Source organism: Rhagoletis pomonella, unplaced genomic scaffold (genome assembly GCF_013731165.1).
Source record: "Rhagoletis pomonella isolate Grant_MI unplaced genomic scaffold, Rhpom_1.0 Rhpom_scaffold_00006, whole genome shotgun sequence".
Classification (NCBI taxonomy): Eukaryota; Metazoa; Arthropoda; class Insecta; order Diptera; family Tephritidae; genus Rhagoletis; species Rhagoletis pomonella.
In genome coordinates, this window is record NW_023458560.1 from 33726361 (window position 1) to 33750006 (window position 23646).

The 23646-nt window shown below is 35.5% G+C and overlaps 2 protein-coding genes across 2 annotated transcripts in view; both read left to right on the top strand.

The window, feature by feature from the left end:
- Positions 1 to 23646, top strand: part of LOC118740617 (solute carrier organic anion transporter family member 74D) — an 833870-nt gene that overhangs the window by 96112 nt on the left and 714112 nt on the right.
- Positions 21828 to 23197, top strand: LOC118740619 (odorant receptor 59a-like). Its single transcript, XM_036472224.1, has 2 exons — positions 21828 to 22688; positions 22746 to 23197. Exons 1-2 carry the CDS (start codon positions 21946 to 21948, stop codon positions 23155 to 23157), a joined length of 1155 nt encoding a protein of 384 aa, XP_036328117.1. The 5' UTR covers positions 21828 to 21945; the 3' UTR covers positions 23158 to 23197.

The following is a 23646-nucleotide window of genomic DNA, read 5'->3' on the forward strand; positions in this document are numbered from 1 at the left end:
TTTGACAAATGGGCGTAGCCACGCCCACTTATGGTTACATGTGTATATCTTGGTAACCGCTACACCAATTTCCAAACTTGGCACAGTTGTTGGTCCTGGTACAGCATAACAACTGGCCGAAAATTTCTTAAATCGGACAATAACCACGCCCACATCCCATATAACGGTAATTTCGAGAAATACAAAATCTTCGATAAATCAGTAAATATTGAAGCTAATTTATTCAAAATTGATGATTGCAACAATTCTTTATCAAGAAATACGTTTATGATAAAATTTTGGAAAATGGGCGTGGCCCCGCCCACTTATGATCACATATATGTATCTCGCTAACCGTTCTAGCAATTTGTACCAAGCTCGGTATGGTTATTGGGCTTGCCACATAAAAGCAAACCGTTGAAAATTGTTGAAATCGGACTAAAATTGAGGCCGCTTTTCATATAACGGTAAATTTCAGATATGCTTGAAATTTCAATATTTCGAAATTTAAGGACGCTATCATGTAGCGGTAGCTTTCGGAAAGGTGGAAAACATATCTTTAATACTTGCGCCGGGTATTTAATGTTCGGCTCCGCCCGAACTTAGACTTTCTTACTTGTTTTATTTAATATGAAAACTGCAAAAATAATTTTTTATTTAAATTGCTGCTGAAACCGGCAGTAAAGGTCAGATGCGGTCCATGGTATTTTGGAAATTCATAGCTTTAGTCTTTGTTTTCTATTGGGCTACAAAGGACTGTGTGCATAAGCATCATGGGCGCCATTAGTACAACGGCAGAAGCCCCTTTTAATGCATTGTTGATTTGGTGCCCCCGAATTTAGCGATCTCCAAGAGGAAACAATGAAGAGTGCAACATTTTGGATTGTGGCACGACGATCGTAGTTCCGGGCACAGATAGTTGTCTGGAAGATTGTTTTAGTTTTTGACCGCCAATGACAAACTGATACTTGGATTCCCTTTTAGGAGAAAGATTGTTTCGCCGACCTATACCACCGACCTTTTTGCCGCATTAATGCAGCCATTCTCTTTTATCCTTAAATTTACTCCTCAGCAAGTTCATCCCCTGTTTGCTTTGGTTTAGAAACAAACCAGTTGTGCCATCTTCTGTGCTATTTTTCCTTCTGCGCGGCTTTTCCCCAAACCGAATTTGACACGGAAAGACGAAAATTCGTGATTCGTTATAATATCATACTCCCTCCTGCCCTGTCGAAAGCACCAACTTCTAAAGCGAAACATAAGTAACGCCTGCTGATCAATGTCAATTTTTTTTTTATCAACTTACAGAAATATTTGAAATGTTTCTTTAGCGCCACTCGTGATCTCTGCAATTTAAACAACGAAGAGATGGTGAAAGCTTTTTATCTCTCTGCCGATCGTAGTCGCTCTTCGAAACACGCTCACATTGGGGCCTCCTAGCCGCAAACTAAAGCAAAAAGCAACTCTACATACGTGCACACATACATATACATACATATCTTATCAACACAAACGAGAAGCGCGGTACAATGATAATGGAGTGATCAAAGATAAACTAAAATGAAATAAAAAAAAAATATGTAGAAATCTCAAATTCGCAAAAATTATTTAAATCCACATGTGCGATGAATAGGCAAGTTTTTTGAATATTTTTTTTTTTTTCTATTTTAACATTTCATGCGCGTTTCATCAACGTCAACGTCGACATTGTTCATTGTTTCTCGTTTATCTCTTTTAACCTTGCATTTCATTTAGCCACCAATATCTCTACATACATACATACATACATATGGAAGATGATGGGGAAGTGTAGGGCTTAGAACAGTTTTCTATCTATAATAGGGTGGGCCAATTTGTATGGTAGTCTTTTTTTCGGAATATGCGCGTGTAGCGCAGAAGGATTCTACGCGTAGTTCGAAGTAAATTTGCCGAAAAAAACATGTGTTTTAACTAAAATCAATTTGGAGTTTGCCAAATTGCGAAAATAGGTTTCTTAGCATTTTGCTGTAGTGTCGTAAAGAAGTGCTTAAATTTTGTAAATAAAAACATGAGCAATCCATTTCTGCACTTATATTTTATTTTTTTTTTAAACTTCCACCAGAGGGCGCAACAGTGATCATTTTCATATTTTCTTCGAAGCCAGTTTTCGCATTTTGGCAAACTCAAAATTGATTTCTGGTTTCTTCGGCAAATTTGCTTAGAATTACGCGCAAAAATTGACCCGCCCTAATATATAACCTTTTCGCGGGCCCAGCACTGGTGCATAAAAACTTCGAGACACTAGAAAAATGCGTAAAGAAAAACCTTAAGGTGATTTGTAAATGATCCATTATGAACGTTTTAGGTAGAAGTGGTTTAAACATACAAACGCATATTGAGAGCAGATATGATCAAAGGTTCCAGAGAAAGCGTATCTAAATGACTTTAACAGCACTAACTGGGTTCTGGGCCAATAATGATAGAATACAAGATTGCGCCAATCGAGCTGAGAGCAAATGACCGTGACGTCAACGAATACCAGAATGAGAGAGCAAGACGAACTCGACAAGAAAAAGAGGAAGCATCGAACAAAAGGCAGTATTGCCAAGTTTTGAATTAAAAAAAGCACCAAATTTTTATTGGTGTATTTTATGGACTTTATATGCATACATAATTTTATTGTAAGGATGCCGATTCAAAATGATAAAAATCAATGTTTCTTGCTCGACGGTCGATTTCTTGACATGGCATGATTGAAGGTGCTGCTACATATTATGTTGTCGCTTATGATTGGCACTGTGCCATGATTTTGTTGAAATTTGTGTAAAGTTGCTTACCACACTTACGATTTCTATAAATTTTGCTTCCATTTTTTTAAGTTTTTTCTAATTTGGTGTCTTCAAACTAAGAACAAAAACACCAAAAACGCACCAAGCACCAAACTCAAAAATTTTTTACGTTTTGAATACCCACTAAATTTGGTGCGAGAAGCATCAAGTTGGCAACAGTGAATGTTAGCAAAAGTATTTTATGACGTCAGCGATTGGGTGGATGCTGTCAAATCGACGAAGAGAGGGTTAGCGGTCCGCGAATGGCGCGGCCTTTATTTCCTGGATCGTGGTTCGGGGCCAATGTCAAAGCAAATGCTGCTGCTTCCTTTATACCAGTACAACATATTTCCAACCTCCCTGTGGCGATACTCTCCTTTCAGTAGGAAGAGTGCCATAATTGAACATCAAGGAATTGGTTACACTGCCCTACAATCAAGTGGATCGAGCGAAAATTATTTCTATGTACATATTTACATACATACATACATATTGCGAAATTTCATAAGATATTTTTTGCTGCATTCAATGTCTAGCATTTTAATGGGTATTTTGCGGTGAATTTAGTATTTATCTTCACAGACACGCCTATACATGTACACACTTATTTACATATATGCACAGAAAATTGCCTTAAAAATTATAATAAATTGTCTGCATTTTTGCAAGTATAAAAATTTACATTTATTATAATTGCGCGCAATCAATTCAACTTTAATTCAGCTGTGTGTATTTGCGCCTAAAAAAAAAATTCAAGTAAATTGTAGCGTTGTATATTAAAACGCACTATTACCTACACGTACATATTTTATTTAAAAACCAAATTTTATTCACTGTCAATTTTTATGAATGAAAATCCACTAGAAAATAAAGTAATCGGGCTGACAAATATTATGGAATGGCGGAGCAAAAAATTTACGATATTTTCAATGCTTGAACGAGTGATCGTGGGTTTTCTATTTAAATACCCCTTTCTCTTGCCTACATTCTGTCATCGTCGAAAATTTCACCCAAGAAGGTGGTCGGTTGGCGTCTGCTAGAGGCTGCCTGGCCTGCTGGTTTGTTGCGGTTATGACAGTGTCGTTGGTCAGTTGTCTGCTGTCTGGTTTGATTCGTCGCTTGTCTGCGATTCTCGCCCACTCTTTAAATACCGTTGAGTTATTAATTTAAATGAAATGCTTATTTGTCTCATTAAAATTGTCCCGAGCAGGGATACATACATACCTACACATACAAATAAATATGGGCTTGAAAATGGTGGTCACCTCATGCATATGACGTTAATAAGTACATATGTAATGTGCATATACATACATATGCAAGGAGGTATCACTTAAAATGGCATTTATTGCATTCTTCATTGCGGCTGCCTTTTCCTTCCTTCCTTTCCATACAGTATAGGCGGTGATATCGCTTAAAATACAACCAGCTAAAAAAGAAGAAATGAAGAAAGAGATACTATGTACTTTAAGCAATTCAAATATTTACATAAAACTAAATACATTAGGCTGCCTCACCCAAAAAAAAGAAAAGACGCGGGTTTTCCACCGCAATTATAAAATTGATATTATATTTTAAGACTTCTCAAAATTTCCGAAATAATTCCCAATTTACGAGGGCTTGACCAAATTGCAAACACCTCAAAAAATAGTTTTTTTTTATAAATAAAATTAGTTTTTCAAAATACTTTTTCCAAAAAATCAACACAGCTGATAAAAGAGTTTAAGCTAAAAAGATTTGCATAAAAGTGTTGTAACATTTCATTAACTGAATCAATATGTGACCTGGTCTACGAAAAGGGAGCTTACGTGCGAAAACTAGTTTTCTGTGAAAAAGCTGTTAAAAGTAAGCAACTCGTTTCGTCAGTTTCTCATTATCTCGTTAATTGTTCTCCGCGCCGGACGTCCAGTAAGTGTTGTTGTTGGTCGGAATATTATTCATTACCAATAAATTATATTTTGTCGTATTTTTACACTTCTAAGCAAGTTAGGATTTTTTGCTTTTCACCACGTGAAAAAGCATCTCATCTTCCATCCGAATCAACCAAAAAGTGAAAATTGATTTTTTGACACCTAAGCCCCCTTTCCGTAGACCAGGTCACATATAATGAAATTTTCGCAGGTATTTTCAAATCGATGCAGCTCACGAAAATCTCAATATTTTTTCGAATTATTCGTGGCGAAATTTAAAAAAAATATAATAGATTTTTATAATTCCGGTGAAAAAACTACAATTTATTTTGGTGAAACACCCTAGTGTTAGTTACTCTATACATATACGGAAGGTAATAAAAAATTCAGTGTAACTGACTAACTTGAACTTAACCTTATTTTCAATTTCCTTGTCTAGATTGTAGATTATTTTATTTTGTTTATTTTCTTACTTTTTTATTTTCGGTCGAAATTTGAGTAAAAATCGAACAAACAACTCTGCCTTTTCTTTACTAGTGGGGCAGGCATGAACTCTCGTACTTACTATTTATAATAGTCAAGAAGAAGAAGAAGGCATACTGCATAGAGAGTTGTGGATATGTTTGTTTTAAGGAGGTTCGTCATTATATATTAATATTGAAATAGCTTTTATGCCTATATACCTTTCATTACATATGTATATATAAATGTGCATACATATATGTATGTACTCCTGTATTCATCAAGTTTTCCGTAACTCTTATTGGGATGTCCTTGGCCGTAAACTTTGTTGAATGCCACGAACTTCGGTGGAAGTAAACATAAGCTACACACATACATACATACCTATGTAGGAAGATATATGTATAATGCAAAGTATGTGATTATCTATCTAATTGATTAACAAAAGTATGTACAGCATGCACATATGTAGTTGGGTTAGGTTAGGAGGACTTGTATGGAAAGCAACATACTTCCACTCGGAGAAGTTGGCCCATTGTGAGTGCTCTGCCATTGACATTGTAAGTCAGCTTTTTGAACATTTTTTCTGGGCATTTCTGGCATTTTAGCAATGAGTTTTTTTTTTTTAATTAAATTAAATTAAAAAATATATATTTTTTCTTTTTAAAACAATAAAAACTAATAAAAAAGAAAAATAAATAAAATGAAATTAATTACAAATAATGATGTTTTTAAAAATTGAATGAAATTAAGAAAAAATATATATTTTTTCTTTTAAAACAATAAAATCTAAAAACTAAATTAGAAAAGGAAAAAATTAATTCAAAATAGTCGAAAACTATACTTTGAAACTAAATGAAATAAAATAAATATTTTTATTTTAAAACGAAACCTAGAAATTAAAAGAAAATTAAAATGAAAAAGGAATAAATAAATATAAGATCATAATAAAAATTAAAAATATTTCATTAAAAAATAGAATCAAAATAAAACACGTTTCTAAAAATTTAGTGGCATTAAAAAAATACATTTTTCTTTTTAAAACAATCAAATTTTAAAAAATAAGAAAACTTAAGTAAAATAAGTTTCTAAAAATTTAATTACGTTAAAAAATAAATATTTTAGTTTTTAAGACAATGAAATCTAATAATTGGGAAAATTTAATTAAAACGGAAAATATCATAGTAAAAAAAAATCCGTGTTCGAGGTCTCGAATCTCTCTCTCTCGAATGGCACACCAGTGCTTTGCTCACTGGGCCATTGCGACTGTTGGAGCGACGCGAGCTAAATGATATACAAGTGCTTTCTCTCAAAATAGTTTTTCACCACACATGGTGAATGAGAGAGCTTTTTTGCTTAGACTTTTTTTGTACTAGAATAACAAAAGTCTTTCGAATGTCTTACAAAAGTCTTTTTACTATTTTAGACAAGATTGCCTTGATAATTTCTATGTCCAGTCGTCAGCTTTGTTTTTATAGCCTAACATCTTTGCAATTCTTCGCGCTCTTCAAAGTTTCTCCGAATTTCAAAATTTTGCAGAATTTTAGTTGATCGCTTTTTAGGCACTGCTTTAGTGTTTAAGTCAAAACTTACTGCAGTATCTTCAACGCAGAGCGTTTTCGCAGCAATCAGTTTCTAAACCAACCTGAAAAATACTTCACTTTGGTTTTCAAATCCCGATGTAATTTTAATTAAATCGTTTTCACACCTGGCTTGATTCACAACTTTTTCCACCATAAGGTTAAAAACATAGTGGCAGCAAAGTAAGTTTACAAAATCTAATTAAAAAGCTTTAAATTTTTGCAAAAGTTTGTTGAATTTTTTTAATATGGCACAAAGTTTTAAATTTGGTTTTATACGGTTTTTGTTAAAGATTAAACCACATATTTATAAAAACAAAACTATTTAACAGACAAATTTTTTGGTAAAACTTGTCAGTATATGATGCGCTTATGATTTTGAAACGGAGTGTATAACCAAATCATGTATTTAGTTGATGTAACTTAACTCTTTGCTGAGCGTAAAATAATGCAGTTGATTTCCAGAAAAAATACTTTGAAAAATCGTTTATACTGTCCATTTTTACACATATGTATATACATCGCCACTTGGACGCAATAATGAAATTAAAAAGAAAAAAACTGCTCTTTTTGGCGGAGCAAGACAAAATCAATAAGAAACACCAACAACGAACAGCTGCTAAAGTTTCGAAGAGTGATAAGAAAGAGTGTAAATAATAAAACTTAAACCCTGCTAAAATATACACATACATATGTACCTACAGTCACTAGTAATACATACTCACAAATGGCAGATGAATCAACTCTCGTTCATTCCAGAAGATTAAAGAAAACAAAATTTCCAAAACAATAAGTTGTATGTGTGTATTGATCTGAATAGGAAGAAAATGAAGAAGAAAGACATACTACGCGCAATGAAATGTTGAATGGAATGAAAGCTCTTGCATTTCAAGAAAGACTGGAGGAGTAGCTTCAGCGATTCGTTTCGAAGAAGACAAGGCAAACCCAGAACGCAATTGATGGAAATTTTTAACGCGAATATAGTGCAAAGCGGAAGATATGCTGCAAAAAAGCGCATAAATGAGAAATCGACGCAGAGAAGCGAATAAAATAATCTAAATTAAAAACAAAAAAAAAAGTAACGTTACCATATACTTACGTATGTTAGGGTGGTCGTTAAAATATCAACATCTAAAATTTATATGGGACGATTCGCAATGCACTCATTAGGGTGGTCCTTAAAAATATCTACATTATGGGGCACATCTTTATTTTGTTGTCCGTACAAAATAAAGACATCCACGAAAACGTCAAAATTTTAAACAAACTTTTAGGTGTGGCTACCAGGGTTTGAAAAAATTTGAATGTTATGAATTTATATGAAGAAGTTCAAAGGTCTAAGAAAAAATTTGGTCTAACTTTTGGGGTTAAAAAAATATTTTTTTTTCTCGTTCATTCCATTTAGTAGCCACCCCATTTTTTTTAATTTTGAAAATTTTCGAAATTTTACGTAGAACAAAATAAAGTTGTGTTCCATAATGTTGATATTTTTAAGGGACACCCTAATGTATGCATTGCGAATTAATAAAGGTATCGGAAGGTAAGGACTCCGCATCTCATATACATATGTACATATGCATGGAGGACAGGCATTAGCAGCCGCATGGGTCTACTACCGTCCCCACACATTTGCCGCACCTTGCTCTCGCGATCATATTCCAAAGCGGTATTACTCTTTTGGGGTCATTAGCCTTATCTCGCTCGCGCATACACATGTCAGTCAATGGCTTTTTGGGCTCGTTGTGTGGTGGTGTGGTGCTTGTTGAGCGAAGATTAGATGCGAAAAGCGTTTACAACATTCATAAATATGTAGGGATGTATGTATGTATGTGCGCGCATGTTTGCCGGCGACGATCCTTGTTGCAATGAAAAAAAAAACAAAAAGAAAAAAAGCATCAAAATAAAGTGGAGAAGTGAATGATTTTGTAATACATATTCCACCGCCACGAATAAAACAATGCATACTCATAATGGATTGAGAGACTACAAAAAAAAAACCTAAAAAATTAACGCCCAAAACGCCGGGTCGGTGTTCAAGCACCCGCATACAAACTTTGAGCAACTTCCATTTCGCCTCCGATCCCCCAATTTTTTTTTTATACTTAGCTAGCGATCGATCTACGCCGGCTGCCTAAAATTTGTTGTACTCATTAACATGTGGCGTCTTTTTCTTCTTTTTTATGCTATTAAATAGCATGTGACTTTTTCACACTTCGCCACTTTTGAATTTATTGCTAAAGTTATTGTTATTTTTTTTTAGCGCACTTAAATATGTATCTACTGAGCATTCGCCAAGAAAAGCGAATTAAAGTTTTTTTAAGTATGTATTAGTTTTCTGCTTAATAATGGCCAAGATGTCTTCGGCTGCTCCAAACGTTGGTGCTTAATCTGCACTAATCTTTGCATGCAGAGATAACATGATAATATCTATGTATCTTATTTAAAAGACTAATATCCTTTCATCCTGTTGGTGAGTGATGACCGCTTCGCTTTCTGAGAAGGTTTAATTTGGTAAAGCTAACTTTAGCCTGGAACACCGTAAGCCATAAGCATCTCATTGTCGCATACTTAAATCATCTGGGAGTATCTTTATTTTCAGAGAAGGAAGCATCCAAAGCCTAACCCCGTCAGTGTGAGACTTTAACCCACTAAAAGTCCTACCGTCTCTATACCGATCCCCCCCGGTACCACCATTAAGTTCGTCGGGAGGCGGTTTGAGCACTAAGCTCTACCTCCATTACTGTTCATGTTATTCCACTGTCTGTCTTGGTTGGCGTTAACCTACCCACCCCTTTTGTCTTGTACCACTTATAAGTGCGTTTCTGAGGCTACTACTGTCCGGATGCAGCAGTTTAATGCCGGTTCTTCGATATAAGTTGAGAGGCTCGCGATCTACATATATGCCGTAACTTTTCAAGAAAACGGGCTTACCTTATGACCTTTCCAGTTGTCTTTATGGGTTGTGTCGGAGGTATTTTAGTACTTGGGCAGACATCTTTCCACGGCATTTGAAAAATACGTGCTCTGTGTCTTCGGTAACTGCTGGTCCGCATTGCTCGCAGTAAGTGTTTGGTGCAAGCCCAAAGGTGATTTGTGTCAAGTAGTAGTCCACCTATCCATACTGCCAGATTTCAATTTTCAGTATGAGACGATAGTCCCACCTGCCCTATGTTGTGCTATCCCAGCAAGTCTGGCACCACGAGATCCATTGGATATAATCCTGCTATCTTGAATACCGCATCCGTTCGGTAAGCTGAACATACTCTAAAAGCACATAAGCGGTATGTAGCATTAATGCTTCGTATGTAGGATGCCCCTTTGAAATCGTCACGCCAGACTGTCGACCCGTAAATGAATATTGCCCTCATCACCCTACCAAGCCATGTCTAGCCTGCTGCCGTGGTCCTCCTATCTTCGCCACTGATGTACACAGGGCTGCTGTTGCTATCGCCGCTTTCTTGTTTGCTGATTCCAGATGGTCCCGGAACCAAAAGCGATAGTCAATCAAGACACCGAGATATTTTACATACGGCTTGGACTCTATAATGCCCTTATCTCATTTCCAGCTTTTCCACCTTCTGAACCAGCACCTGATAAGAACAGCTTCCGTTTTGCGGCCTGCTAGTGTTAGTGATTTCGCGCTTAACCACTCCTAAGCTGTTTGCATAGTTCTCTCCGCGATGGCTACTGTTTTGGCTAGCATCTTATCTGTAACAAGGATGCACACATTGTCCGCGAAGCCTATGCGTGTGACCGCTTTAGGAACTGCCTGGCACTGGCCCCTTGGGTACGCCCGTCGTTACTTCATACTCCACGAATCCATTGCCGCTGTGGTTACCACCAGACAGTAGGTATTGTTTGGCGCCTCTTAACCAAAGCTTTCTGTCTATTGCCTTTTGAGCGATTGTTTTAATAGTCGCAACCGCATCTATTGTCGCGTGTTTCTTTCTAAATCTATGTTGGTTTTTTAACAGCTGCTTTTCCGTAAATGATTCGAGCAGGTTTTTGATGATTTGCTCCAATACCTTGCCAGTAGATTCTAACATGCACAAGGGGCGAAAACTAGCTGTACCTAGATGAAACCCTTCAGGCTTTTTCTGGTAGAAGTACACATTTTCGGAGCTTCGGGACATTTGGAAACACTCCTTTTTGCAGATACGACCCTTGCAAATTCCCGCCTGGTCCTGGCCCTTTATTAGCCAAGAGTTTGCTTTTTCCGTCGAGCACTTCTTCGATAGATACAATCGGTATGCTGGTGTCTGACTCGCTTACTAAGCTCCTAACGAATTCTCGGGGTATCTAAATATGCACATACATATGCAAGGATTTGGGATCAAAGGGTAGCCTCTTATGGCTCTAATCCTCACTTCTTCAGGTCTTCAACTGTCTATTGAGGCTAGGTCCTTGCCAACTGCGGCTGAAGCCAGGACGATATTGAATAAAAAAGCTCAAAGTTAATGTAATATCCAATACTTCCTTCCTGTTTGAGGTAACAAAAGTGGGTCTACTACCACTATTACAAATACTCACCTCTGGTGTTGATGTCGGTAGATCCCCATACCGCGGGATGCGCGTTTACATCGGCTCCAATCACAATGGCAAACTTCCTCCAATTTGCCTCTTTCACGACGTCCAGTAAGCAAGCGGGGAACAGTCTTGGCTGTTGTAGGCCATGTAGGTCGAGACCATCCAGAAGTTCGTAGATTGGCTTTCCACAGATATTGTTCTCATCGCTGAACTGTGTGAGTAATTTATAAGAACTACATTTTTTGATTAATATACCTATGTATATGCTCTGATCTTACCTGCCACTGGTGCCAACATTATGTAGTATGCGTCAGAGTTGCGTCTGTAAACTCTGTCCTTTACAACTCAGGGCGCCTGAACAAAAGCGAGCTCCTCCCCTTTACCTCTGAAGTGCAAGAGCAGATCTGCAGAAAAAGCTTTAGAGTGATGCAAATTTATCTACAGGACCTTCATACACAGCTTACAAAAATTCGTCCTCGTCCATTACTTCTGGCGGGGTTCCATCGAACGCCTCGACGATGGTTTCATCGGCGCCCTCTAAATCCGACGTCAGAAGCACGTTCTCGTCCAACGCTTAAGTACAAACCCGTCACCAGAAACAGATTGGAAAAGTGACCTCGGGAACCTCCTGGTTAGGAGCAGGACCGTTCAAGGCGTTTTATGCTCCAGAGAAAAGGCGCCTCTGAGGCGGACGATTGTCAGCCCCACGGTTTCAAAGCTTCCCGGCTGTGTCATTTAACCCTCATTCCCTTTTTGGGTTTTGAGGGTAATGGAGTAAAATCCGTAGCTAATGTGGTCAGCGAGGATTGGAAGAGACTCAACGTTTATGACCAAGGTGCGTAGCGTTGCTGCTCCCTAACCTAGCTGACCTTCACTACTTTCCACCCACCGCTAAACCAGTGCTCTTGGCGCAGTCCTAGAGCGAAACAGCATTAACCGGCTTTTTTTTTGTGACCAAAGACCCTTTGACATGATTTAGGCTAGCCTTTAGCGCCGCTATGGTGCTCATTGCTTCTAATGAAGCGACCGACTAGCAACTGCAGATACTGCTGACCGTCCAGAATAGGTATTTTTACTCGACGGCTTTGGAGCCGCACCTCCTCGTCGAGCAGTGGCATCTGCTGCTAGGCGGTGATTGAGCTCCTTGGTCCGATGCAGGATCGCTACCACAGGTCTGCGAGCGCTGAGTGTGATTAGGAGTTTTAAGCTCGTCAGCTCCCTCGCTATTGAGGGCCATGAAAAGTATATAATTTCATGGGAAAGTGGCAAATTTTTTGTGATTACATACATACTTATGTACGTATGTGTCAACTTATCTCTGTATATCTGTTTAGAGTTAAATTTATTAATTAATTGTGTGGTCAATAGAGAAAGGTGTTCCAAGTTTAACGAAAGTTAGTCACATTTCTGCCTACGTTGAACAATTGAGCTTCTGATAAACATTAATGTGGGTATTACCAAGGGGTCACCTGTTGTTTAAAAATACCAGAGACGCTTATGCTTTCTTCATGCTATATACATTTCTGTACGTACATTTGCATGCATGTCTTTGCAAAATTTCTTTTACGGTCTAATAGCTTGCTGCTTTTGTGCCAATAGAATACTAATTACTTCTTTATTCTATTTGACTCCATTGAAAACGAAGCAATTTCGTTCAACAATAACGACTAATACAACGAGGTCAGTTTTTTAGTAATAATTTTTATGGTGAAAGCTGCTGAAGTTTAATGCCGTTGTAAATGAATACGCCTATTTGTTTTCTTGTTACTACTTTTGCAGCCAAATAATTTACCATAATTGTAGATACAAAGTTATGGTCTTGGCTACTTAATCATAAATGCTGTGGCTATCAACGGGTGACTCATGCATTAATTTATTTAGAAATGTTGATGATGAGCTTTTATTATTGCATTTAGCAATGTTTTTTCTTTGTGTTCTCCTTCTCAATTACTTCTATCAGCTTTTTACTAGTCTCAAACGTCATAACTTGCATTACGTTAGCAAGAACTCGCGGTACAGTCCGCGACAAAAGAGAGCACCTCAATATTTTGACTATTTTTTTATCTCTTTTTTAAATGTAAATTATTATTTTTTTTTATAAAAGTACAGCTCATTAGCTAACAAGCACCACATAAATCCAACAAATTTCATAAAATTGCATCCCAGGTTTTTAATTAGAACTTCTTGAAAAATTTTTAGTTTACATTTTTATAGCTTATACAATTTCAGTTTAATAAAGTGCAAGTGTGAAGCTGTTAAGAAATACCATCGGTTTTTGATACTTTTTTTTGCTGACGCTGTTATGCATTTTCTTTCATATAAAAAATTACTTTGGAGGGAAGAAAAGGCAAAAGTCTCTCGTAAGGCAATTGTCAATGCTGCCAACTATTTTGAAAGCTCTTTACTGTCTTTCAAAAGACTAATTGAAAGATCTGCTAACGAGGAGGTCTCATCGTTATGCCGTTTAACTTTTAGCAATAAGTTTTAAAAAATTAAATTAAATTAATAAAAATATATATTTTTTCTTTTTAAAACAATAAAAATTAATAAATAAAAGCAAATTAAATTAGGAAAAGAAAAAAATTTGATCAAAAAAGAAGGAAATAGTACTTAAAATTCAATTAGATTAAAAATATTTTTATTAAAAAAAAAAGAAAAAAATAACTAAAAAAATTTAATAAGTACCTAACAATTAAATGAAATAAAATCTTAGATTAAAAAAAAATTAAACTTACAAAAGAATTACAAATTTAATTTAAAAAAAGAAAAACTAAATAAAATAAATTTCAAAAAATTAAATGAAATTACAAAAAAAAAATATATATTTCTTTTTTACATAATAAAATCTAAAAAAATAAGTTCCTAAAACATAAATAAAATTAAAAAATATTCTTTATAAAACAATAACAACCAAACCATCAAAGAAAATGAAATTAAATAAGAACTAAATAAAGAAATACATAAAATAAGGTCTAAAAACTAAATTAAATTATAATATTTTTATTGAGCTTTGTACCACGATTATTTTATTGGGAAAAATGAAAAAAAAAACAAAGTCTAAGCGGTAGAAGTTATAGCAGCTATTTCGGAGATCACCACATCTCCTCATCAGACTTTTTTTTTCTAGACTTTCAGCAGGGATCGAACCCGCGTCATCGATGTGCAAAGTCAGAAGCGTTAACTGCTGAGCTATGCACTCCCCGTAAACTTGTGTTGCTAATTAATTATATATACCTACATATAATAAAAATAAAAAATAAAAAATTTGATTAACGAACAAAAAACGAAATCCGCCAGAACTCGAGCGCGGGCCTGTGCTTTGCCCACTCGGCCATTGCGCCCGTTAGAGTGACGCTAACTAAATGATATACAAGTGCTTTCTCTCAAAATAGCTTTTCACTACGAGTGAATGAGAGAGATTTTTTTCTAAGGTTTTTGTGCAAGAATAACAAAAGTCTTTCGATCTATCATATCATCTGTCTTTAATTTGTCTCACGAAAGACTTTTTACTATCTTAGCCAGAATTGCCCATTAAACCGCAAATTTTTCCAGAAATCTCGATTTAACGGCTCGGAATTTCGAAGAAACTTTGTGGAATTTTTCTAATTTTTTTAGTTAGAAATTTGGATTTATATGGCTTTCGTTTAGTTATACTTTTATGAACATTAAAAAAAAAAACTAAAAATTGTCAAAATATTGAGGTGCTATTTTTTCCGTGCGCTGTACACTATCGATTACGATTGCATGCAACAATGCAATTTGTGCTGGAATTTGCACAAAATATACATACTTGAAATATTCGTCATAGTGTGTGTGTGCGTGCGCAAACGTGTGCAGACCTTAGTTATTTGATTTTCGTTGGTCTCGTGAAAATATGTGGGGCACTAATTTATATTAATTCAATGCTAATATGGAATAGGAGTACTAAGTATATAGTTTTTTAACCATGTAAGACTCAATAGCGCGCGCTTTAAGTAGCTATCCTAATGGCGAGCAGAAATATTTCACACGTTTTTGTGTTAATTGAAATGGTTTAATGGTCTGGTAATTGGAAGGAATGAATTGGACTTTGATCGTACCTAATTATTTATTTATTCTTTTGCTTATAAAGTGGGTACGTCTTTGTTTGAATTTCACATATCATAGTTGTTGTTTTTTTTATTCAATAAATGGCATGCTTTATTGGCAGGTGATGTTTTTAGGGGCCGAGTGACTCTTAACTTGACTGAATCGAATGAAAACGCTCAATCCGCAGATACAATTAAAAATAATTGAGGGCTAGGATAATAAGACATTGAGTATACACATCGACCTCTGTTAGTGATGTGCAGTTCCGAATATTTACATAGTTCGGTTCTAAAGCATGGATCACACGATTTGTACATTTATACACATTTATACATTTTCGCAGGTACAGAGTGATGTTGTTCGGAAATTTGTTTATTGAGCTGAACTCAAATTTCTAAACAACACCACTCTGTGACTGCCAAAATGTATGTACAAACGTACAAATCGTGCAATTTTCGCTTAAGGAGAACCGAGAATTTGGCCGCTTCCAATTCCAATTCGCATAGATGGCTCTAAACTGAGCATTCGCACAGAATCTGTCGTCTTCTGTCTGCAGCTGCCTTTGAGGGAGGCCTATAAACTCTCAGATTACTTCAGTATATTTCCCGGCTGAGATGTATGTCGGCAATTAATATGGTGCTTGATCAACCTAGCTCCATCAAAACTTGCCTTCGTTGTGGACAGTCAAGCCCCTTGGGTCGTTGTCGACTAACGGATCTGAGTTTAAAAATACCGAGGATCCTTACAATCTCTTCGGCAGCATTTGTTTAAGCTCTACTGGGTCCCGGGACAAAGTAATATTCCGGGAAATGAGGAAGCACACGAGTGCGTTAGAAATGGTTCCAAGATAGGAGCGATGCGGTTCATAGCATAGAACATTCCCTCCTGCTCGACGAACTAAACCGAACTTTCGGCGTTTTACCGTTATACTAAGAACACTGAACCATTAGCCATATGGTCGGCTAGATTATAAGCACCGCATGAGGATTTCTGTAGAAGCTTTAACTAAAGCTGCCAGTCTAATTCGCCTAAGAGTCATGAGCCTTATTTATAACCTCCTTTCATGGCAGAAATACACTCGGCGGTTTGCCATTGCCTGCCGAGGAACGACCGCTGTTACGAAAAAAACCTATATTTTTTGCGATGTTGCTTTGACCAGGGCTTAATTGCAGATACATAAATCCTATGATTTGAATTATGCAAAATAAAATTTTTTTTTTTTAGTTGTGCCTGTTTTGAAAAGGGTGTGCGATATGTAAAGCTTATTCGTCGTTGCTAACCGCAAATGAGCAAAAAAATGCTTCCTTAAGCAAATCCCAAAATGACGTGTAATTACTTGATATGATTTGCACACTTTATTTGTAATTCAATTGAAAGCGATGTTGTTTGAAAATATTTACATATTTATATAAACACACACAGTGACTCAAAAAAGTGTTCAAGTGTTGATTTGTTTTTTAATATTCGTAATGTTTTTCAAGTTTTTTTGTTGCTATTTTTCTATAAAGATATTAGCCGAGCTTTAGCCATAACCATATAAATCAAAGTTTCAAACTTTATACAAAATGTAGGAAAATTTCAACAAATTTTGGCTATGCACTTTTATAACCCATACCATTTTAGTTTAATGAAGCGCAGCTGAGGTAGGGCGTTCTTCAACCAAATTCTGAGATAAGGTGTTTTTCAATAAAATTCTGAAATAGGGCGTTTTCCCATCAAATTCTGAAGTAGGGCGTTCTTGAAAAAATTTCTGAGATAAAGCGTTTTCGAACTAGCTGGCGAGATAGGTCGATCATCAACTCAGCCATCGATATAGATTGTGGTTAGAAAGATTTAAATTAACTGTAGAATAAGAGAGTTAATTTGCGCAATTCTCAGTGAGCCCCCGCACTCTCTTTCCCCTGTGACAACTCCTCAGAATCTCCTCTAAGCATCTCGCGATGCTCTGGTTACAGTGACCAATTTCGGAGCACTATCGCAACTTGTCGACGTCCGTAAGTTGCTATAGCGATGCGATAATTGTCGCTAGCTGGTTACGGGGTTTTCCGCAAAGATTTATTAGAGCAATAGAAGCCAAATTAACAATTTTTAGAATTTTTGTCTGCCTGTCTGTCCGTCCGTCTGACTGTACGCGAATCAGTCGAAAACTAATGCATGGAATCGAGTGCAGTTTTCACCGATGCATTGCTAAAGATCTGACTTAAAATATAGAAAACTAATAATTAGAGAGTTGCCACCTGTTTGGAAATTGCAGTTTAAGAAAATTGATAAGATATAAGTAAATATTGCAATATGTCGGTCAAATGAAATAAGAGTTCAGAAGACTTACAGTCGAAAATATATTTGTGGAAGGTTGCCACCTGTTTGGAAATTTCAATTTGATGTTATTAATAAGATAAATTAAATATTGCAATATGGGTATCAAACTAATGGGGTTTAACAAAGTTTACTACAAAAAGTGTAGTAGGTTGCCACCTATTTGAAAAATTTCATTCGGTTAAAGTGATAAGATAAGATAAATACTAAATTATTACACCTTTGAAGAAAGTGCACTAAGTATATGTAAAATCGAGTTATAGGTATTAAATATAAACCTTCGGAAATATATTAACTAACACCTTTATTCATAAAAAAAATAAATTATGTTTCATGAATCGATTTTTTTTTTTTAATTTCACCTCACTTTCGTATTTATGAATGAGGCCATAAGAGTTTCGGGTGGGAGTAACAACTCAAAAATACTTTTAAGGCGCAGTGAAGCCGTCGGCTATTTCCTAGTTTTTCAATAAATGTGCTCAATTGGTTTTTCATAAATAGCCAGTTCATTTTATTAATTTTTCACTGCTGCAGTCCCATCGTGCGGCGCACTCTCGCAGCCAGTGTTTGAGGCGTTTCGAGGGCGTCACCTATTATTTGTTGCTGGCGGTCAGTTGTTGGCGCCTTTAAATTCTTTTTGTTGCTGCTTATTTAGCTTTGTTTTCAATGGAATGTGTGCATGTAATTAATTCTTGTTTTTGTTTTTCTTCGCATTCAATTATGTCATTTTAACGACTAAGTACGAACCATACCTGATTGACAACGGTGTTAATTTTATTTGCAAATTGAAGAGGAAGTGTGCAAAATTAAAAGTGGCAGGAAAAAATACAGTTTTCAAATTAATATGACAGCTTGTGGCGCAAATATTTTTTTTTAAACTATTTTTTTTAATGCGGTCATATGTCAAAGGTGGCAAAATACATTTATTTGACTTTTGGATATTATAATATTGTTACTTTTGAATTAGAATGGAAAAACTGTTTCTTATGCGTACTGGTAACAATTAAGGCAAACAATCTACATATGTATATCTACACTGGCGATCAAAACTGAGTGCCTGGTGATTTTTGTTAAATATTTGGAATGTTTTTCAGTAAATGTTTTTGTTGTTATTTTTTTTTTTATAAAATATGGTTCAAGCTTTGATCAAAACCGCGTAAAACAAACTTTCAAACTTTGTACAGAATTAAAAAAAAAACAAAGTGTCATCGAAATTTTAAACTTTTTTAATCTGAATTTTTAGAATTTTTTTTGGGTGTAAAGAATCGCGTTGATTTTAAATATATATTTTTTTTTGCTTGCGGCTTTTGTTATTTTTAACCGATTTCACAAAAAAGAGAAAGGTTATCTATTCGTCGGAATATTTTTTTATTGTATCTTTTATGTATGTTACCGCATAACACGTTAACCGATTTATATAATTCTTTTTTTTTAAATGAAAGATGTTACCTCACAAGTGGTCCCATATAAATTTTGTTTAAATCCCATTATCGCATCATGAAGAAATTAACGATAATCTTAAATTTTTATTTGAGAATTGAAATCGGTTTTGTTTTTTGCTTAAAAATTACTTGTTTTCGTATGCCAATAATTTACGTTTATATAGTAAAAAGTGTAGAAAACTTAAAAAAAAACATATTAAAAATCAACGCGAATTCACAGGCCGTGTAACTGCATACCCAAAATTTTTCTAAAAATACAGATTAAAAAGTCCAAAATTTTGATGAAAATGTGTTGAATTTTTCTAAATTCTTTATACGGTTTGAAAGTTTGTCTTATGTGCTTTTGGCTAAAGCATGAGCCCAACTTTTTTATAAAAAAAAAAATAACAAAAAAATCTTAGCTTGAAAAACAGCAAATATTTAACAAAAATCAAAATGTACTCACGTTAAATCGCCAGCGAAAATAACCATTAAATTTTTTAATTTTTATATTTTCTATCAAGAGTAATCGTTAACTGTGGATTTCTATTTTTCCTGTCAAATTTAATCGTTGTTTTGGATTTCTCTTTTTAACCGACTTCCAAAAAAGGAGGAGGTTATCAGTTCGTCGGAATATTTTTTTTTTTTTTTTTATGTAACCGCATAACTTTGGACCGCGTCAACCGATTTCGATAATTCTTTTTGCATCGGAAAGGTAGTGTCTCATTCTAATCTGGTTGAGATCCGATCAGTGGATCATGAGATATATATATATATATTTTTTTTTTTATATGGGAGTTGAAGTCGGTTTTTTTTTTGCTAAAAATTACTTGTTTCTTCAATCATTTTTAACCGTTATAATGAAGACTGCATTATTATGATTGATTTAAATCTTTTATATAGATCTAAAAATACTGGTTATAATATGATCGAAAGAATAAAAATCCAAAAATAAAGATCGTAATTTGATCGCAAAAATAGAAATCTAATTTTAACGGTTATGATTTTTTTATACTACGTACTACACCACATACCTACATATAACCAAGTAGAGAAGTTTGACTGTACATATCTCGACAGCCGGTTCGAAAACGCCCTATATCAGAAAATGGCTCAAGAATTTACATCGTGATCGGGCGTTCTTCAACCAAATTCGATACATGGCGTTTTCGAACAGGCTTCTGAGTTAGGTCGATCTTCCATTCAGCCGTCGATAAATATCTATGCCCATCATACTTCATAGTAAGAAGTAAACTAATCAGCAGGCAAATTTACTACGTGTGTCAAGTTAGCACTACACTTTTCGAAATTGGAAAAGTTAACTACGGCATTAATTGTAGTGTTTTTGTTGTAAATTTGTTGTGGAAAGAAAAAATTTTTAGCTCTCGTTTTTTAAGAAAAAATGGTATGTAGTGCTAACTTGACACCATACACCTAGTCGATAGAATTGAGATATCCAATATGTTACTATGCCATTAATTGTAGCTTTTAACTTTAAAATTTGTTGTGAAAAGAAAAAATTTGTAGCTCTCGTTTTTTAAGAAAAAATGGTATGTAGTGCTAACTTGACACCATGCACCATTGTCGACAGAATTGACACATGACAACATGGTGTGATAGCTATTGATCGTCCAAATGCACAAAACAATTACTTGACACACGTGGGATGGTTTACAAACATTTTTAATTACTGATTATAATAAATTTAGGAAAAAGATGCAATCTTTTAAATTTTAGCTGCCTGTCAATCCATAAGGGATCAATGTTTACCACGCACCAACGAAACAAGCATGCGTTTTTTTTCGTACCAGGAGAAAGCATCGAAAGCCTATACCTTATGAATGCATAAGAGCCCTGCAGTAAAATTTAGAGACAGTCTGGCAAAGCGCTAGTTCCGAACTACATATCTCAGAACTATCACTGAACTAGTGCAAAAGGAATGCAGGGCGGGACAGTTGAAACTTGCGGTATAAATGTGCAAATGCTCACTACTCGTACAATACGAAATTAGCTCAGCGAGAAGACCTCCGACTCAACTATCGTTAGTTGCGAGTTCAAATCGGGGTGGAGGCAGTTGTGAGTTTTCAAATTTAATGAATTTAAATTATTGCATGCAGCTTAGAATATTTTTTTTTTTAATAAAATATGTAACAAAAATGGAATCTGTACAAGAAAAGAAAAATCGAAAAAAAATATCCAAAAATCGAATCTCAAATACGTTTTCTTATAAAAGAAAAACTGTCCAAAACGGGACCGATTAAAAACTGGTTGCAAAGTATGCACTGGGCGACAATTGCCACCGCCAATGACATCGCCGTGTAAAACTGGACAGTTGAAAGCATTGCTTGGGTATTGAGCTAGAACTAGTAATGTCGGCTAAGACAAATATAGAACAAAGCTTTCAATATAGTTGCCAAAATTGACAATTATCTTACGAAAGACTTTTAGTGAGTTGAAAAACAATTATCAGAATTGCCTTCTAAAAGGAAATGTAATGTACGGCATGTTTTTTTCTGCATGCGTTGATTCGTGCCTGCTTTAGGCTCGAGAAATTCGCAAAGTCAATATCTTATCAAACAGCCCTCGTATCTATCAAAGGTTTGTTTTATGCATTTTTAATTCTTAATCGCTCAAGTCTCCTTGACACCTCGAAATCATTAAATAAATTAAACGTTTTTAATATAAATTTAATAATTCATAGAGACAATTAAATAACGAAAATCAATATAATTTAATAAGTTAGAAATTGCCATCATTAAAGTACCTACATCAAGTATAAAAATAGTTTTGTCTAACTTCTGACAACCATTCTCACTCAAGTAACCATTCGAAAGTGTTGCAAGTTATCAAAAAAACAGAAACAGCTAGGCTTTTCGTAATGGAAAATGTTAAATCTGGAATATCAGCTTTTCGCTTTCACGATATTACCTGGCGTTATGTCGGACAAACGCCACCCTCGACACGTTACCGCTACATTTACTATCTGTATTCACTGATTTTGAATATAATCGTGACCATTGGTTACCCCACACATTTGATGATTGGACTCATCCAAAGTGAAAGCAAAGCCGACATATTCAAAAATATCACCATTAATCTAACCTGTTTGGGATGCAGCATCAAAACCTTCGCATTTTGGTGGCATCTAGCCGATGTACGAAAGATCTATGCTTTAATTCAGAGGCTCGAACAACAAATCATCCAATCAGATGATGTGCAATTCTATAAATCCAATGTATTTCGGCGTACAAAGCGAGTGCTGTATTTCGATGTTTGCGTGGGTCTTGGCGCTTCGATCGCCTCTGAGGTTGCTACGCTGATCGCTGGCGTTTTAGGGAACTGGCGGCTCATGTATCCGGCATATTTTCCATTCGACTACGAACACAGCGTGCTAGGCTACACAGTTGCACATTTCTACCAGTGTTTTGGCGTAACTGTACAGATTTTTCAAAATATAATCAATGACTCATTTCCACCAATGGCACTCGCTATGTTGGCGGTGCATGTGCGTTTGCTAAATATGCGCTTGGTACGCATTGGTCAGCGTCCGAAAAGAGTAAGGGAAATAAATGATGCGGAGGAGCTCTTGCAATGTGTTGAAGATTACAAGGCTTTACTGGAGTAGGTGAACTGCATACATACATACATATATTACTCGCTTACAATTTTTTATTACAGCTTTCGTGCGGCAATTCAACGCATCGCTTCTATCGGCACTTTCGTGCAAATATTGGTAACCGCCATCAACATGAGCGTAGTCATAGTTTATTTGATCTTCTATGTAAATGATATATTTTCATATGTCTACTATTTATTGTTTTTGGTAGCAATGCCATTGGAAATATTTCCACATTGTTACTATGGTACGGTCGTTGAAATGGAATTCAACCAGCTGACCTATGCCATCTTCTCATGCAACTGGATGGATCAAAGTGCTGCTTTCAAGAAGAATCTACTTATTTTCGGCGAACAATCGCTGCGTAAACAAATTATTATTGCAGGTGGTATGTTTGCAGTTAATTTGGATACATTTTTTGCTACGCTTAAAGGGGCATATTCGCTTTTTGCATTGGTGTTCCAAATGAAATAAAGGCTAAGGAAGTTCAAGTGCAAAGTCAATATGAATAGAACGAAAGCTAAAAAATATGAATTTTCTAAGAATTACTTATCAACTACACAGGCAAAAAAAAAAAATTGTTGCGGCGAATCTTAAAGCTGTTTTTGATAGACTTTTTTGTGCTGATTACGAATCCGTAAGTATACAATTGCAAATATTGCAAAAGACACGATTTTTTTTTACACTTTGACCAGGTTTTTCTCAAAATCTGGAGCTGATAGCAACTTGATACTTACGGATTCGTCATCAGCACTCTATAAAAACAGCTTTAACATTTGCCGCCTAGAAACCAGTGTTGCCCTGTGTTTTTTTATTTGATCAATAGATTGGACAACTTGGAAGAATACAAGCCATAACTACATAGACTCCGTTTGTGGCGCTGGAGTCGAGGTATTTGCAAAAGTTCCATGTATGTATGTTAGGGCGGGTCGAAAATCTAATTTTACTCAAATCCCTTGGTAA

Excerpts from the sequence above, each read along its gene's own strand:
- LOC118740619 (XM_036472224.1), top strand. The coding sequence starts at position 21,946 with ATGGAAAATGTTAAATCTGGAATATCAGCTTTTCGCTTTCACGATATT. Across the intron at positions 22,689-22,745 it reads GATTACAAGGCTTTACTGGA|CTTTCGTGCGGCAATTCAAC; the intron begins GTAGGTGAACTG and ends TTTTTATTACAG.